The sequence below is a fragment of the Penicillium hispanicum genome (genome assembly GCF_028827665.1).
Source record: "Penicillium hispanicum strain IBT 35686 chromosome Unknown utg000004l_segment0_segment0, whole genome shotgun sequence".
NCBI classification, from domain to species: domain Eukaryota; kingdom Fungi; phylum Ascomycota; class Eurotiomycetes; order Eurotiales; family Aspergillaceae; genus Penicillium; species Penicillium hispanicum.
Genome location: NW_026623196.1, coordinates 3,164,668 through 3,178,388, shown reverse-complemented (window position 1 = coordinate 3,178,388; position 13,721 = coordinate 3,164,668). Strand labels below are relative to the sequence as shown.

Here is a 13,721-nt window from a genome sequence, read left to right as displayed (position 1 = left end):
ATTGCGAGTTCTCAGACCGAGGATGATCTCACCCCAAAAGGCTCGAGTGCCAAGCGGCTGGCGTGTCGTCGGTAATTACGGGAACAAATCATTATCAGATCCTCGGCACCAGCGTCGCCCCGCAATTCCTCACGCCTACTTTAGCTCCGCTCTGTCCGGCGGCCTTGTTCTCATCCTTCCCCTGGCTCTTTTTCTTACACGTACATCTTGTTTTCCTTCCCTGACGCAATGTCTGCTCCTGGTGCCGGCCACGAATTCCCTGCCCAAGAGGTGTCGTGGCAGAAGCGCGACGTCCTGCTATTTGCAAACAGCATCGGCTGCAAGGCCGACGAACTCCAGTTCCTCTACGTAAGCGAAATAGCTCCATAAAAGCAGAAATTTCTTCTTCTGACGGCATTGACCAGGAACTGCACCCTAAATTCTCCGTCTTCCCAACTTACCCACTCATCCTTCGTAGGTAGCATGCTACGGGGAATCCTGGCTCTAGGATCAGCACTAATAACAACATAGCATTCAAGCTCACCGACCAAGAAGTAACCGATTTCTATGCACGTCAAAGAGCCATCCAGATCCCTGGTGTACCCAGGTTGGATCACCGTCATGGCGTCGATGGCCAGCGCAGGCTCACCATCTTGAAACCGCTGCCCCCTACCAGCGCTGGGCGCAAGTTTGAGTTACGCAACAAAGTCATCGGTGTGTATGACAAGGGAAAGCCAGGTACTGTCATCGAAACGGAGCAGTCCATTGTTGACAAGGAGAGCGGCGAGATATACTCCAAAGTTCTCAGCAGCGGCTTCTTGGTTGGTCAGGGCAACTGGGGCGGTCCCAAGGGTGAGTTACTGGCTCTTGCGTCTCTTTGACAGGACCGTCAAGACCATATTGACAAACCCAAGGTCCATCTACCGTCAACTTCCCTCCTCCTCAGGGCAAAGCTCCTGATGCTGTCCACGAGGTTCAAAGTACCATGGAGACCGCTCATTTGTACCGGTACGTTCTCGAGGTTAACGTTCCCTTTTACGTATCAAATGTTAATGCGTCTCCTACCCAGATTAAATGGTGATTACAATCCTCTGCACGCCACCCCCGAGCCGGGTCAGAAGATGGGCTTCGGAGGAATCATTATTCACGGCCTGTTCAGTTGGAACTCTGCCGCGCACGGTATCTTGCGTTTATTTGGTGGCAGTGACCCTGCCAACTTGAAGGAGTTCCAGGCACGCTTTGCATCGCCCGTTCGGCTGGGCGACAAACTCACCACGGAGATCTGGCGCATGGGGAACGCCTCTTCAGATGGTGTTGAAGAGGTGCGTTTCGTTACTAAGAATCAATATGGGAAAGTTGTCCTGAGCAACGGCCGGTGTCTGTTGAAAATCACCAACGGGAAGAGCAAACTGTAATTATATAACAAGGATTAGAGAACCGATATGTAGATTTTGTACGATGATTCAAAATAACTCTGCTCGGGTTATACCGCTCAGATATTCACTATTGTTTGGCTAGGGACGTTCTATTCAATTCTTGAAAGATTCTCTTGCATGTTGCTGTGGATGAGTTTATTTCAACTGAGAATATATATCCCGGGTGTAAGTACCCAGTGCCAGGTGCACGGGATTGAGGATTTACACAGATATGCATCAATCTACCATGCACCTGATTGTTATTCATGCCAAACCTTTCGAAAGCGCGAAAAAAACCGATGTACAATCGGACAGAATGTCATCGGTCATGGTTGGGCCGTATACCCGACACGTGACACCGACCTCGGCCAATGTTTCTCCAGCTCGGACCATTCCCCGGATAGCAGAAGTTGCAACTCCGCCCTTCAACACCTGCAATCGTAGGCTGGAGCCTTCGAAATGAGCGTCTATCGACTGGTCGCTCCTAGGGCGACCAGGATATGGAGCATCTCCAGGTATGATGCATATCTTGTCGGGTATAGCCCATAGGCGCTAATTTATCCGATCAGACCTCAAATCACACGACTCTATGTTCCCAAGAGCAGCGGCTTGGTATGTAATGAGGACCAAGAATCTGCCCAGGCTTATGGACAGATGAGCTGACTAGCTGCCTTCTTTTCCCATCTTTGTGTAGACCAGTGGTCTGCGGAACGTCTCGCCTCCCCCAATAGGAGGTGCCTTTAGCTTGTCCGTTCCTGCTGGCAAGCGCTTCACGTCGACGATTGAGAAGCCAGAAGAATCTGAAGAAGCTGGAGAAGCCGAAGAGAATGAACAAACTGAGGCAGTGATTCCAGATGACCCAATGAACTCAAACCTTGTCAATCGGTTTGATAATAAAGAGGACCGATCAGCCGCCATTAGAACGCGTGCGAGAGGATATGTCATCATTGAATCAGAAGGTGCTCGAAATGACTGGCCCTTCTTAATTTTGTGAGTTTTCCATCATAGAACCAAGGCTGCTCCAGTTGCAAGACTTCTAACATGATACTACAGCGGACCATTCTTTCTTAGGTTAGTGACCTCATTAGGAGATGGGTGAAAAGAACCACGAATGACGAACTGCGAATCAACAGGGAAAATTGCCAGTGCCACAAGTGTGTGCACCCAGAAACAATGCAGAGAACGAGCGATACCTTTTCGGTATGTGTCCTATGTGTCCTTTTTTCTCCGCGGGGCTGACCGACTGCTTTACTAGATACCCTTGGATGTGAGCCTCCGGGAGATCAACTCCAAGCCCGAAGGTGCCGAAATTATTTGTAAGTCTAAATCTAATCTACTGGGAAACAGTTTCTGACTCATTTATAGGGTCTGATGGCCATCAAAGTTTCTATACTTGGGAATGGCTTATTGCGCACCAGCAAAATAGGACTCCACGTAGGAAATGGTGGGTCACGGAGAAGCCGGAGCCTGCCCCTTTAAGGTACGACATATTTCCCATTCACAATGTCATCTTGGAGTGACTAATGCTTGATGTCAGGCCATATAAGCCGTACCAACCCGCTCATGACGAGTACCCTCAGGTTCTTCATGACGATGTTATGTCCAATGATACCGCTGTATTGGACTGGCTGGAAAAGATTGTGAGATAAGAAGATATCGCCCCTTAACGATTATCTCGCTAACAACCTCTTTACAGTATCAATGGGGATTCTGCTTCGTCAAAGGCGTTCCTGTCAACCCCGAGTCAACTAAAATTTTGATTGAGCGCATCGCGCATATTCGGCATACACATTATGGTATTTAATTCTTTGAGGGCTGGTCTTTGGCATGAGCTGACGGAACTTTCTGAAAGGCGACTTTTGGGATTTCACTGCAGATCTCACATTCAAGGATACTGCGTATACGAATGAGTCCCTTGGTGCTCACACAGACAACACCTACTTCACAGACCCTGCAAGACTTCAACTATTCCATTTGTTGTCGCACACCGATGGGACTGGAGGAGCTAGCTTACTGGTGGACGGTTTCGCTGCTGCCAGGCAACTGTTGAAAGAGAGCCCCTACCATTACTGGTCCTTGCTTAAGGAGAGGCACCCGTGGCATGCCAGCGGGAACGAAGATGTCTGTATCCAGCCTTCCGTCCGTGCTCCCATCCTATCCATTCATCGGGACATGGGAACAGTGCACCAAGTCCGTTGGAATAATTACGATCGGGCACCAAAATGCGACTGGAAAGTAGGGGACCAGCGCCTGTGGTATGAAGCAGCTGCCCATTTCAACAACATAGTGAACCAGGCAGAAAAGCAGATTTGGACACAGTTGGAACCAGGAACAGCACTGAGTGAGTGCCAAAAACATCAGACATCTACGGAAAAGTGACTGACCTCTTGATCACCTAGTCTTTGATAACTGGAGAATGTTGCATGGTCGTTCCGAATTCACTGGCAAGAGAAGAATGTGTGGCGGTTATGGTATGGTTCACCATGAAAACCTGCCCCAAATCACGAACTAATTTCACTGAACAGTCAACAATGATGATTTCATATCTCGATTCCGGCTCCTCAAGTATGGCCGACAGAAGGTTCTGAACAACCTAGGCAACATATGGGATGCCCAGAAGGCCGACAACCCATACTCGATTTACTAGGCGAGGGACATTTCCTAAATTGTGAATATTTGTCCAAGCGAAACTGTACAGTTAGATAGACACAAGGAACATAATATTCATCATCGCCAAAGCTGCGGACGAGGGCAGCGTAGAGTAATCCAAGTTGGTGTTGATATCCTGCACGTGACCGGCTGACGTTGTTGGAGCTCGGCCACCGACAGCTCTTCTCCAACCTTCTGCGTTCCATCCACTTCTAACCACCTGCATTGTGTGACCAGACCATCCCTGTGTTATTGATTCTATCTTTTCTGATACGATTGTTTCTTTCTTCTTGACCACCAGCCATCATGTCGACCCTTGAGGACCTCGACGACCTTGAGCGCGAGTCCAGAGACAAGAAGCAAGACCAGGGTGATGGCGACAACAGGAAGCCCGGTGGTGACGAAGATGCTGAAATGAAAGATGCTGAGAAGAAAGAGGATGAAGAGGAGCTTCTAGATGACGAGATCCTGCACTCAAGCACCGCAGACATCGTTAAGCGACGGCGGATGCTGGAGAACGAGATGCGGATCATGAAGAGCGAGTTCCAGCGGTTGACACACGAGCAAAGTACGATGAGGGAGAAAGTCAAGGATAACCAAGAAAAGATCGAAAACAACAGGTACGCCCCCTCCCCAGGACTCTGAGATATCTTCTACGGGCCTTCAGGCAGGGTCCGCGGAGCTTCCAAGACCTCCGGTGAAACGGATGAAAGTGCTCTTTGATGCTGACATATCCTCTTCCTCCACTAGACAACTACCATATCTTGTTGGAAATGTCGTTGAGCTATTGGATCTCGATGTAGAGGCCGAGGCTGCCGAGGAAGGGGCCAACATCGACCTGGATGCCACTCGTGTGGGCAAATCCGCCGTCATCAAGACCTCCACCCGCCAAACCATTTTCCTTCCGCTCATCGGTCTGGTTGACCACGAGCAGCTGAAGCCCGGTGACTTGATCGGTGTCAATAAGGACTCATATCTTATCCTCGATACACTACCAGCCGAGTATGACAACCGCGTCAAGGCAATGGAGGTCGACGAGAAGCCGACAGAGAAGTACACAGATATCGGTGGCCTGGACAAGCAGATTGAGGAAATCGTGGAGGCTATCGTATGGCCGATGAAGGAGGCAGAGCGGTTCAAGAAGATTGGCATCAAGGCCCCGAAGGGTATGATTATTCCCCGAAAAAACCGGCCCCGGAATTTCCGTGGTTACCGACTAACCTTCGCTTCTGATTCCAGGTGCTTTGATGTACGGACCCCCTGGAACCGGTAAAACCCTCCTGGCACGAGCTTGTGCAGCCGAGACAAACGCAACCTTCCTCAAGCTTGCCGGTCCACAACTGGTGCAGATGTTCATTGGAGATGGCGCCAAGCTTGTGCGCGACTGCTTTGCGCTCGCGAAGGAGAAGGCCCCCTCAATCATCTTCATCGACGAGCTGGATGCCGTGGGTACGAAGCGTTTCGACTCCGAGAAATCCGGTGACCGTGAGGTGCAGCGTACAATGCTGGAGCTTCTGAACCAACTGGATGGTTTCGCCTCAGACGACCGTATCAAGGTTCTGGCTGCGACGAACCGTGTCGACGTGCTCGACCCGGCCCTGCTCCGTTCCGGTCGTCTGGACCGCAAGATCGAGTTCCCCCTGCCTAACGAGGAGGCCCGAGCAAACATCCTGCAGATCCACTCCCGTAAGATGTCGGTTGAGGACAGTGTCAACTGGGCTGAGCTTGCGCGCAGCACGGACGAGTTCGGTGGCGCACAGTTGAAGGCCGTGTGCGTGGAAGCTGGTATGATTGCCCTCCGCAAGGGCATGAGCAAGGTCGGACACGAGAACTACGTCGATGCCATCGCCGAGGTCCAGGCCAAGAAGAGAGATACCAACATGGGCATCTATGTCTAGAGTTGGGACCATGCTCTTGGCCCGGGGCCCTCGTTCCCATTTATTCCTTTTTTTGTCTCGTCATGTCATGTATGTACGTGCTGCGGCTCGAATGAACCTGAGCCGGTAATTCGCTATGCATGTGGGCGGTCGCCTCTTAAATCAATTCACATGATGACCTTAGATTCACACAGTAATAAAGCACTACGGCCTCCAGGTAGGCAGGATGATGGAATAGATGATGAGGAATATCCCGCTTCGACGCCGGATAGAACAGTATGTTTCTCAATTTTCAGAAGCCTTATCGTGGTGCTAAAGGAAAATCACATGTCATGCAATCGCCATGAATCCGTATAAACCTCCCAAATCTCACCCCAACCGACACCCTCATCTCCAATCATATGCACGCGCACGCAATATATTAAGTCTTACCCTGGGTATCCTTCAGGGTAACGATGCGGTTCAAAATCACTTTCTCGGGCGTCGACTCGCGGTCAACAGCGAAGTAAGCGACCCGCATGCCTTGGAAGCGAATAGAGTGCTTGTTAGCCGAGACATCGCCCGCCTCAGCAGCCTCCTTCGGCCAGGGAGCAGTGCGGCTGATCTCCTCAAAGCCGGTCTCGAGCATGGCACCGGAGTAGATCTGCTCGGACTCGGGGTTGATGTCGGCGAGGAAGCCACCGGGGTGGGCGGAGGGATCTTCGGACTTGAAAAGCGGGTTGAAAGCGCGGATCTCGGCGCGGATAGGGCTCTTGTGGCGCGGGGACTCGCCGACCCAGTGGATGAAGGTCTTGGGCTTCTTGGGCGCGGCGCCTTCCTCGGGCTTCTCGTACTTGGCATGGACGCAGGTGACCGCACCGGTGACGGGGTCTTTGTCGAAGGAGGTGGCGGTGATGGGGTAGGGCACCTTCAGCAGGCCGACGGTCTTACCGGGTGCCAGGCGGAAGTAGTCGGCCGAGTCGACCTCGCGGAAGTCGGACTGCTCGATGTATACGGTCTTGGTGAAGGGAATGGTGTGTGTGCCGAAGGCTGGGTCTTTGGAGAAGGGCACCTCGACGAGCTCCTCGTGGTCGTCAGGCAGGTCATCGATGACCACCTTCAGTGGTTCGAGGACGACCATCAGACGCGGCACGGTAGTCTCCAGGAACTGGCGCACGATTTGCTCAAACTTGGTGACCTGCACGTTTGTAACGTTTTTGGTGACACCAATGTCATTCACGAAGGAGAGAATGGCACCGGGGGGAATGCCACGTCGACGCAAGGCAATCAGGGTATACAGACGGGGATCGTCCCAGTCACGTACATGGCCCTCCTTGACCAGCTGAATAATTTTTCGTTTGGAGAGAACAGTGCCTGTGATGTTGAGGCGGCCGTACTCCCGCTGCATAGGTCGGTAGACATCGAGCTTGTCGCAGAGCCAATTGTACGAGACACGCGAGAGCTCGAACTCGGTAGTACACAACGAGTGCGAGATGCCCTCGATGCTATCGCATAGACAGTGCGCAAAGTCGTATGTTGGGTAGACCTTCCATTTACCGCCAGTGCGGTGGTGCTGCTTATCATTCTCCATGATACGCCACGCGAAGACATCCCACATCTGCGGATTGGGGTCTGCCAAGTCCTGCTTCATGCGCAGCGCGGCTTCACCAGCCTTATACTTGCCATCGCGCATCGCCCGGAACTCCGCCAGGGATTCGTCAATTGGTCGCGTACGGTGGCTGCATGCGAAACGCTCACCGCCGCGCTGGCCTCCCTCGCCCTCACCACGCTGAGCCTTGATCTCGGCCTTGGTGCAGTGGCAGACGTACGCACCATCACGCTTGATCAGGTCCTCCGCGAGCTCGTAGAGCTTGTCGAAGTTGTCACTGGCACATGTCTCCCGCACGGGCGTAAAGCCCAGCCAGGTCACAATGTCGCGAATGGCATTGTAATAGCGCTCCTCCTCACCCTCTGGGTTTGTATCATCAAAGCGCAGAATGCACTCGCCTCCACGATATCTCGCGAAACCAAAGTTGACGGCAATGGCCTTGCTGTGTCCGATGTGGAGGAATCCGTTGGGCTCTGGAGGGAAACGCGTGCGGATCTTGGGGACGGTGTCGGAGAGCGGCTTCTCTTCGTAAACGTCGGATAGGAAGCCGACCTTGAACATAGCATCGGGATCGCGAGGAGCAGCGGGCTCCTTGGGCGCCTTTTTGGGCTTTGGCTGGTTATCCTTGGGTGGCTTGGGCTTCTTCTCTTTCTTCTCCTTCTCCTTCTTCTCCTTCTTTTCTTTCTTGGGCTGGCTGGGCGGCTGGGCCTTAGCGGCAGCCTCCTTTGGCCGCTCAGGCAGCTCCGTGGGCTTTGCAGGATCCATGATCAACTGATCCCTAGTGCAAAACGCGAGCAATGGTGGGGGGAAGGGATATTTTTGACGAGGGGCTGCGATGCTTATCAGTCCCCATTCGCTTATCGGGCCGATGAAAACCCCGGATGAGTCATACAAAGCGCGCCGACCTCATTCACCTCACCTGGGCAACTTCCAACTCCAACCTTGGTTGGTCGCTTTCAACACTAAATCCTGAGCGGCCTACGCTCAGCTGCTTCCCGGAGTATGGTCCACCAAAAACATTGAGAAAATTCATGTGAAAAACATCAGTGTATCAGCGTGTCAGTCAGAGCAGACCCGCACCCAACACTCTTCACCCTCTTCATCTTTGCGTCTACCCTCGTTTCAAAATGACTGATCGGCAGACTATCTTGAGTCCAGCTGCTCTGACCCCCTTTGTTCTTCAGCGCGCCGACCGAATCATGCAGTCAAGGCTTTGCCTTTTCAATTTACGCAGCAAGACCCAACATATTACGGTAAACCCTAGCAGAGGCTATTTCTTCCTTATCTACTGTAATAGCGGTAGCAATAATATTACTGTGTTTGAGTTTAACCTTACAGCGGTCAAGAATGGTCAAAAACCGGCCCAAATCGCATGCAGGTTCGGCATTTAATATTGCAACCTTTCGCTTTATCTCTGGGTTAAGGCACCTGATTGTACAAGATGGATGCTATGTAGACCAAGACGACAGACTACCATTACCGAAAGACGGATCTCAGCGAAGAATATGTACTGTCGATTATCCATAGCGCAGAGTGAATGCGTATCTATACAGTGATTGTACAAGTGATGAGACCCAGATAAGGGTGAAGGAACAAGATACCAAGTACATGAAAGAAAAACCACGATATGCCACCCAATTACCCAAGCGCCATACCCATGTCAACCAATAGGAGACGGGATTCAACGACGCAAGACTCGAAGATTTAATACGGACAAAGGAACCGGTGTGGGAATGACCAACATGACAGTGAAACCAAATGAGTCGAGCCCGCTGTCATGCTCATTAGAACCAATGCAACGCCAGAGACCAGATTGATCGAATGGATAGCATGTATCGTCGAAAGAGTGAGAGGGAAAAATGTATGTGAACCGAGAGCACCGTGATGAGAAGTCGACCGAATGCGGGGTATATGGCGTGTGAAGCGAGACAAGAGTAAAGATCGAGAGAAGGGAGGGAGTCAGGAAAGGTACGACAGTGTTTAGAAGAGCTGCATCACGTCGATGAGTTCCGAATTTCCTGGACGGTCGCGTTCCATATGGAACCACCAATCCCGGCCCATCTTGTGGTTCCAGGACCCAGTGCAGGTGTCTTTTTCCCACGGCAACGCGTGACTAGATGCATTACTCATGGGTGTAATGGGGGTGGTCGGGGTGGCAGGCGTCCCCGTAGACCGACTACCCAAGCTGCCCCAGCCAAATCGCGACGTGCTTGACGCCGGCGATGTAATGTCCTCAAGTGGTGGATGGCTGACCGAGCTTCGGTTGTCAAAACAATGGACACCCATTCCGGCGGCATATGACAGCGATTGATTGGATGCGAGAAGCTGCTTCCACCCGATCAAGCCACCCTCCGACTCTTGCCCCGGAATATCGGGGCGCAGAAGGAATCGGGGGATCGACGCGCCATTCACAGGGTCCTTGAGCCCTGAGCGACCCATGAACGCAGGCATTCGGAACTCGTACACCGTCTTGGGACTGTTATCTTTCGTTTTGGGAGGCTCGTTTTTATATCGCTCCGCCGCGGCCCAGATTCCATAGTCGTCCTCTTCTGGTTCCGGCTCCTCATACGAGGCGACCATGGCGTTGTCGGGCACGAAATCGTCCGAGAAGTCTTGGATTAGCACCGGCATTCCCGCCTCTGTATCCTTCACTGCCATGTCGATGAAAGTCTGCGCACGAATGCGAGAGGAAGTCAAGTTATTGCCCGCAGGCAGAGCAAGCGGGCGAGTGTTGACAGAGCCATGCGAGCTGCGAGGCAGACTATACCGATCCGGCCGGAGTAATGCCTGACCATTGGTGATAGGGCGACAGACGGCCTGGAGGACACCTGGAGGCTCCACATCATTGGGTGCTCGGAGAGTCTCGAGTAGAGGAAAGCCGGCGGAGAGGATGCTTTGAGCGAGGTGGAAGTTGGGGGTGTCGGACTGTTTTGGAGGTTGCTGGAAAGGAAGGGAGTCAAGCTTGGTGAGTGCCGTGCCCGGGTCTGGACAAGCCACATCCCAGTGCATGTACTTCAGGCTGCAGGATGCCAGGATCGGCTGGAACACCATGTCTTCGTCCGGCAAAGTAGGGGTTTTGGCGCTCTGCACAAATTTGAATCTTTCAAGCTGACGAAGCGAGGCGAGGATTTTGGAAATGACCAGCAAGGAGTCCACATTCTGCTCCACAAGCACCAATGACTTTAGTGATTGAGACTCGGGCCGTGAGGTGTACTGAGAAAGGCCAGCATCAGTCACTCCCGGCAAGTTTTCCAATCGCAAAGATTCCAGTGGTGGCAGACATAGCAATGTGCTATCTGCAAATGTGTCCTCATTAAAAGAGGTGATACACAGATTGCGCAACGATGGCAGGAGATCGAACATGCGCAGGAAAATACTCGGCTCCAATGCACCAGACCCATTCAACCCATACAGCATCAGCGTTTCCAAGTTCGTCCAAGACACATGGTATTCCAAAAACTCAAACATCTGGGAAGGTCCGAGGCTTCCAGGGCACGAGGTGCCGCGAGGAGACATTTCGGTCACCTCGGTAGCCTCTCCCAAGACCCAGGTATGTTGCTTGAGGCGCTTGCGGGTCGACAGGGCATGTGTCAAACGATCAAACTCGTGGTGGTAGGGAATCGAGAGACCAAGCAACCGCTCTAAATTCGGACAAACCATGACGACCGACGCGACGAGGTCGCGATAATCCTGCCACTGTGCACTGTGCTTGGTCGTGGTGAATAGCAGATCCATCTGGGGAACCCGTAGATCGTGAACGAGATTGGCCAGCAACTTCCGTTCGCGTAGAGTACGTCTGAGCAGCTTCAAGCGACTGCCCCTCTTGAGGCGATACTTCTTCAACTGCGCCGGTGAATCGTTTCCGACAATATGAATATGGTTGTAGCTACGGCGGACTGCATCAGTAATTGCCCCATGGGCTAGCCAATTGGAAGGTGGAGACTCGACTCACAGTCGTCCTCGAACTGCCTTCTCCCACGAACGGCAAGTCAAGGAGAGAGCGTGGAGGTCACGCTGGAAACATGTTGTACAGCCCGGCATGTGCGGGTCCTTGTGAAGATGCTCTAGGTTATTGAGAATCACATCGTACACCTCCGGTGGTATCCGTTTCTGGATGGGCTCGGAGGGCTTGGTAAGAGACCCGATGGAATCGAACTGGCGGCATGAGGAGCTCGGGGAGGAGGGCGAGTAGGCAGTCGGCGCGGTGGAGGTGGTATAGTTGGTTTTGTAGGAGGAGACGGAGGAGGTGCGCGAAGACACGGGCTGGACGGCTACCGTCCACTCTTTGCAATTGGCATCCTGAGGGATGGTGTAGGGCACAGCAGGGCTCTCAGGTCTACTGGCAACAACACTCATCGTGAATTGGCTCGCCTGGCATCGGAGGCGAGAAAGGCGCAAGCAGAGACAGAAAAAAAGGTGTGCGGATGGGCGAGGGCGGGGGGGTCGAGGAATGTAGGGGGGTTCACGGCAGATGGATGGGTGTTAATGCAACGAGAGAGATCGTCGGGCAGATTCCAGTTGAGGTCACTCTTCTTGATCGTGTTGATCTCCAGGCGTAGGTGTAAGAGGGCCGGGCGAGTGTCGAGGAGAGGAGGCCGAGATGCACGGGAAGAGTAGTCGGTTGCCAACGCTCGAGTCTGACTACCCGTCCTCCATCCTCCTCCATCCGCCCCCCCAAGAGTCGATCGACCCCCACATCCGGCATGGGTTCTGCTCGTGCTAAGCGGAGAACCTGACAGGGGCGGTTCAGGGGTTGAACTAACCAGCGCTCTATCCCCAAACAGTCATGGATCCTCCTGGCGCGGCGCGGTGTCATGACCAGCGCCCATTGGCTATTCGACGTGAGGCCTCCTTTCACGCAATGTCGTGTTTATTTATGGTGACTTGTCAGTTTCTCTCCTCTTCTGGATTCAATATTCATGCATGGCTGACGCATGGCACAGCGCGAACGGTCCTGCAGCGATGCTCGAGCGCGGTTCGTGAGCTGCAGCTCTAATCCACGCCGGGAATGGTGCGATGGATTCGTGTGGATCCTGCCCCTTTCCACTGCTGTTTTCTTTTTTCTGTTTTCTCGTCTCTGTGGACTTGTGAGCGCTAAGGATTTAATTACATAGATACTGCACGAGTCCTTGGAGGCACCACGCACCTGCCGCACATAGTGGACGTCTAATTGCACCCCATTCTTCGTATATATCGTTGTGCTCGGGTGTTTCGGAGGAATGGGACAGGACCCTGTGGGCACGGTACGCTCGGCATGATGGTATGTCCCTGAGTCTTTTGTTCTCTGGTGCCGCGGTGGATGCAACCCTGACGCTGACACGCACGTTGTGAGACATTCGGCCCTCGTGGGGATTGTCGTCATATAATCATATAACTAACTAATAACCAACTAAGAATAGGTAAAGATGACTAGTTAGCTGGCGGAGAAGCCGGATATAAGAATCATAGTCTCTCGCTGCGGACATTTAATCACTCGATTAATTGCTCTATTAATGCCGTCGATATACATATTTTAATATCGCGCATAGTGCAAGGTTACACTTCCCATGCCCACATGGCCCCGGGCGCCTCGGGCGTGCCTGGATTGCTGACGCCATCCGCAAAAACATCCATGGATGAACAGGGGAACTCACGAATCACACGTGAAGTAGGACCTACAAACCACGGCAGGGCGACCCCGAGATCAATCGATGACGATCTGCGTGCACGGTAGGCATGCGCCCAACCACACTCGCCTCCGGCAACAATCTCCCATCGGGTAACACCTTGTCGCAATGGGACTTTACTGCTTCGGTACAGATCCTCACTGCCTGCAAATTTGAAAACCCGCGGTTCAAATGCTCGGCACACTGGTGGTGTGGCGTGGGCCATCAGATAAACAACCCTCAAGGTGGACTCGATGTGGACAAGCCATAGCTGAAACTCGATCCGGTGGGGACACGCCCACTCTCTCGTTCCTGCATCCACGGCCAATCGCATCCAGTGATCTCGTTGCGCACCGTCTCTTCAGAGAGCGTTGCCGCCCCCTCGTTGTCATCATCTGCGATTTGGAATTCATCGGTTCCACTCGCCGCGGCAGATACATGCTTCATGATTCGGCAGGTGCCCCGATGCCCAAGGACGTCGCGCTCGATGTGGTGGACATTGTCTGCATTTGGAGCAACGGATACAATCCTTTACACTGACATGGATGGGCACTTTGAGGATCTTACT

The 13,721-nt window shown here is 52.8% G+C and overlaps 7 protein-coding genes across 7 annotated transcripts; 4 read left to right on the top strand and 3 right to left on the bottom strand.

The window, feature by feature from the left end:
• Positions 1–228: 228 nt before the first annotated feature.
• Positions 229–1,394, top strand: N7459_004969 (putative peroxisomal dehydratase; the record flags this gene model as incomplete). Its single annotated transcript, XM_056944153.1, has 5 exons — positions 229–348; positions 405–453; positions 511–831; positions 894–987; positions 1,049–1,394. 5 exons carry the CDS (start codon positions 229–231, stop codon positions 1,392–1,394), a joined length of 930 nt encoding a protein of 309 aa, XP_056801036.1.
• Positions 1,395–1,853: 459 nt separating this feature from the next.
• Positions 1,854–2,388, top strand: N7459_004968 (uncharacterized protein; the record flags this gene model as incomplete). Its single annotated transcript, XM_056944152.1, has 3 exons — positions 1,854–1,909; positions 1,964–2,006; positions 2,089–2,388. The coding sequence occupies 3 exons, from the start codon at positions 1,854–1,856 to the stop codon at positions 2,386–2,388; spliced, it is 399 nt and encodes a 132-aa protein (XP_056801035.1).
• A 179-nt stretch (positions 2,389–2,567) lies between these two features.
• Positions 2,568–4,041, top strand: N7459_004967 (putative trimethyllysine dioxygenase TmlH; the record flags this gene model as incomplete). Its single annotated transcript, XM_056944151.1, has 7 exons — positions 2,568–2,594; positions 2,650–2,710; positions 2,760–2,874; positions 2,932–3,034; positions 3,091–3,190; positions 3,271–3,735; positions 3,920–4,041. 7 exons carry the CDS (start codon positions 2,568–2,570, stop codon positions 4,039–4,041), a joined length of 993 nt encoding a protein of 330 aa, XP_056801034.1.
• A 308-nt stretch (positions 4,042–4,349) lies between these two features.
• Positions 4,350–5,941, top strand: N7459_004966 (proteasome regulatory particle base subunit RPT5; the record flags this gene model as incomplete). The annotated part of the gene is made up of 3 exons (XM_056944150.1): positions 4,350–4,663; positions 4,794–5,209; positions 5,283–5,941. 3 exons carry the CDS (start codon positions 4,350–4,352, stop codon positions 5,939–5,941), a joined length of 1,389 nt encoding a protein of 462 aa, XP_056801033.1.
• A 400-nt stretch (positions 5,942–6,341) lies between these two features.
• On the bottom strand, positions 6,342–8,273 carry N7459_004965 (glutamine--tRNA ligase; the record flags this gene model as incomplete). Its single annotated transcript, XM_056944149.1, has 1 exon — positions 6,342–8,273. The coding sequence occupies one exon, from the start codon at positions 8,271–8,273 to the stop codon at positions 6,342–6,344; it is 1,932 nt and encodes a 643-aa protein (XP_056801032.1).
• A 1,215-nt stretch (positions 8,274–9,488) lies between these two features.
• N7459_004964 (uncharacterized protein) lies at positions 9,489–11,864 on the bottom strand (the record flags this gene model as incomplete). Its single annotated transcript, XM_056944148.1, has 2 exons — positions 9,489–11,394; positions 11,461–11,864. The coding sequence occupies 2 exons, from the start codon at positions 11,862–11,864 to the stop codon at positions 9,489–9,491; spliced, it is 2,310 nt and encodes a 769-aa protein (XP_056801031.1).
• Positions 11,865–13,043: 1,179 nt separating this feature from the next.
• Positions 13,044–13,600, bottom strand: N7459_004963 (uncharacterized protein; the record flags this gene model as incomplete). Its single annotated transcript, XM_056944147.1, has 2 exons — positions 13,044–13,424; positions 13,508–13,600. The coding sequence occupies 2 exons, from the start codon at positions 13,598–13,600 to the stop codon at positions 13,044–13,046; spliced, it is 474 nt and encodes a 157-aa protein (XP_056801030.1).
• Between the last annotated feature and the right edge of the window lie 121 nt (positions 13,601–13,721).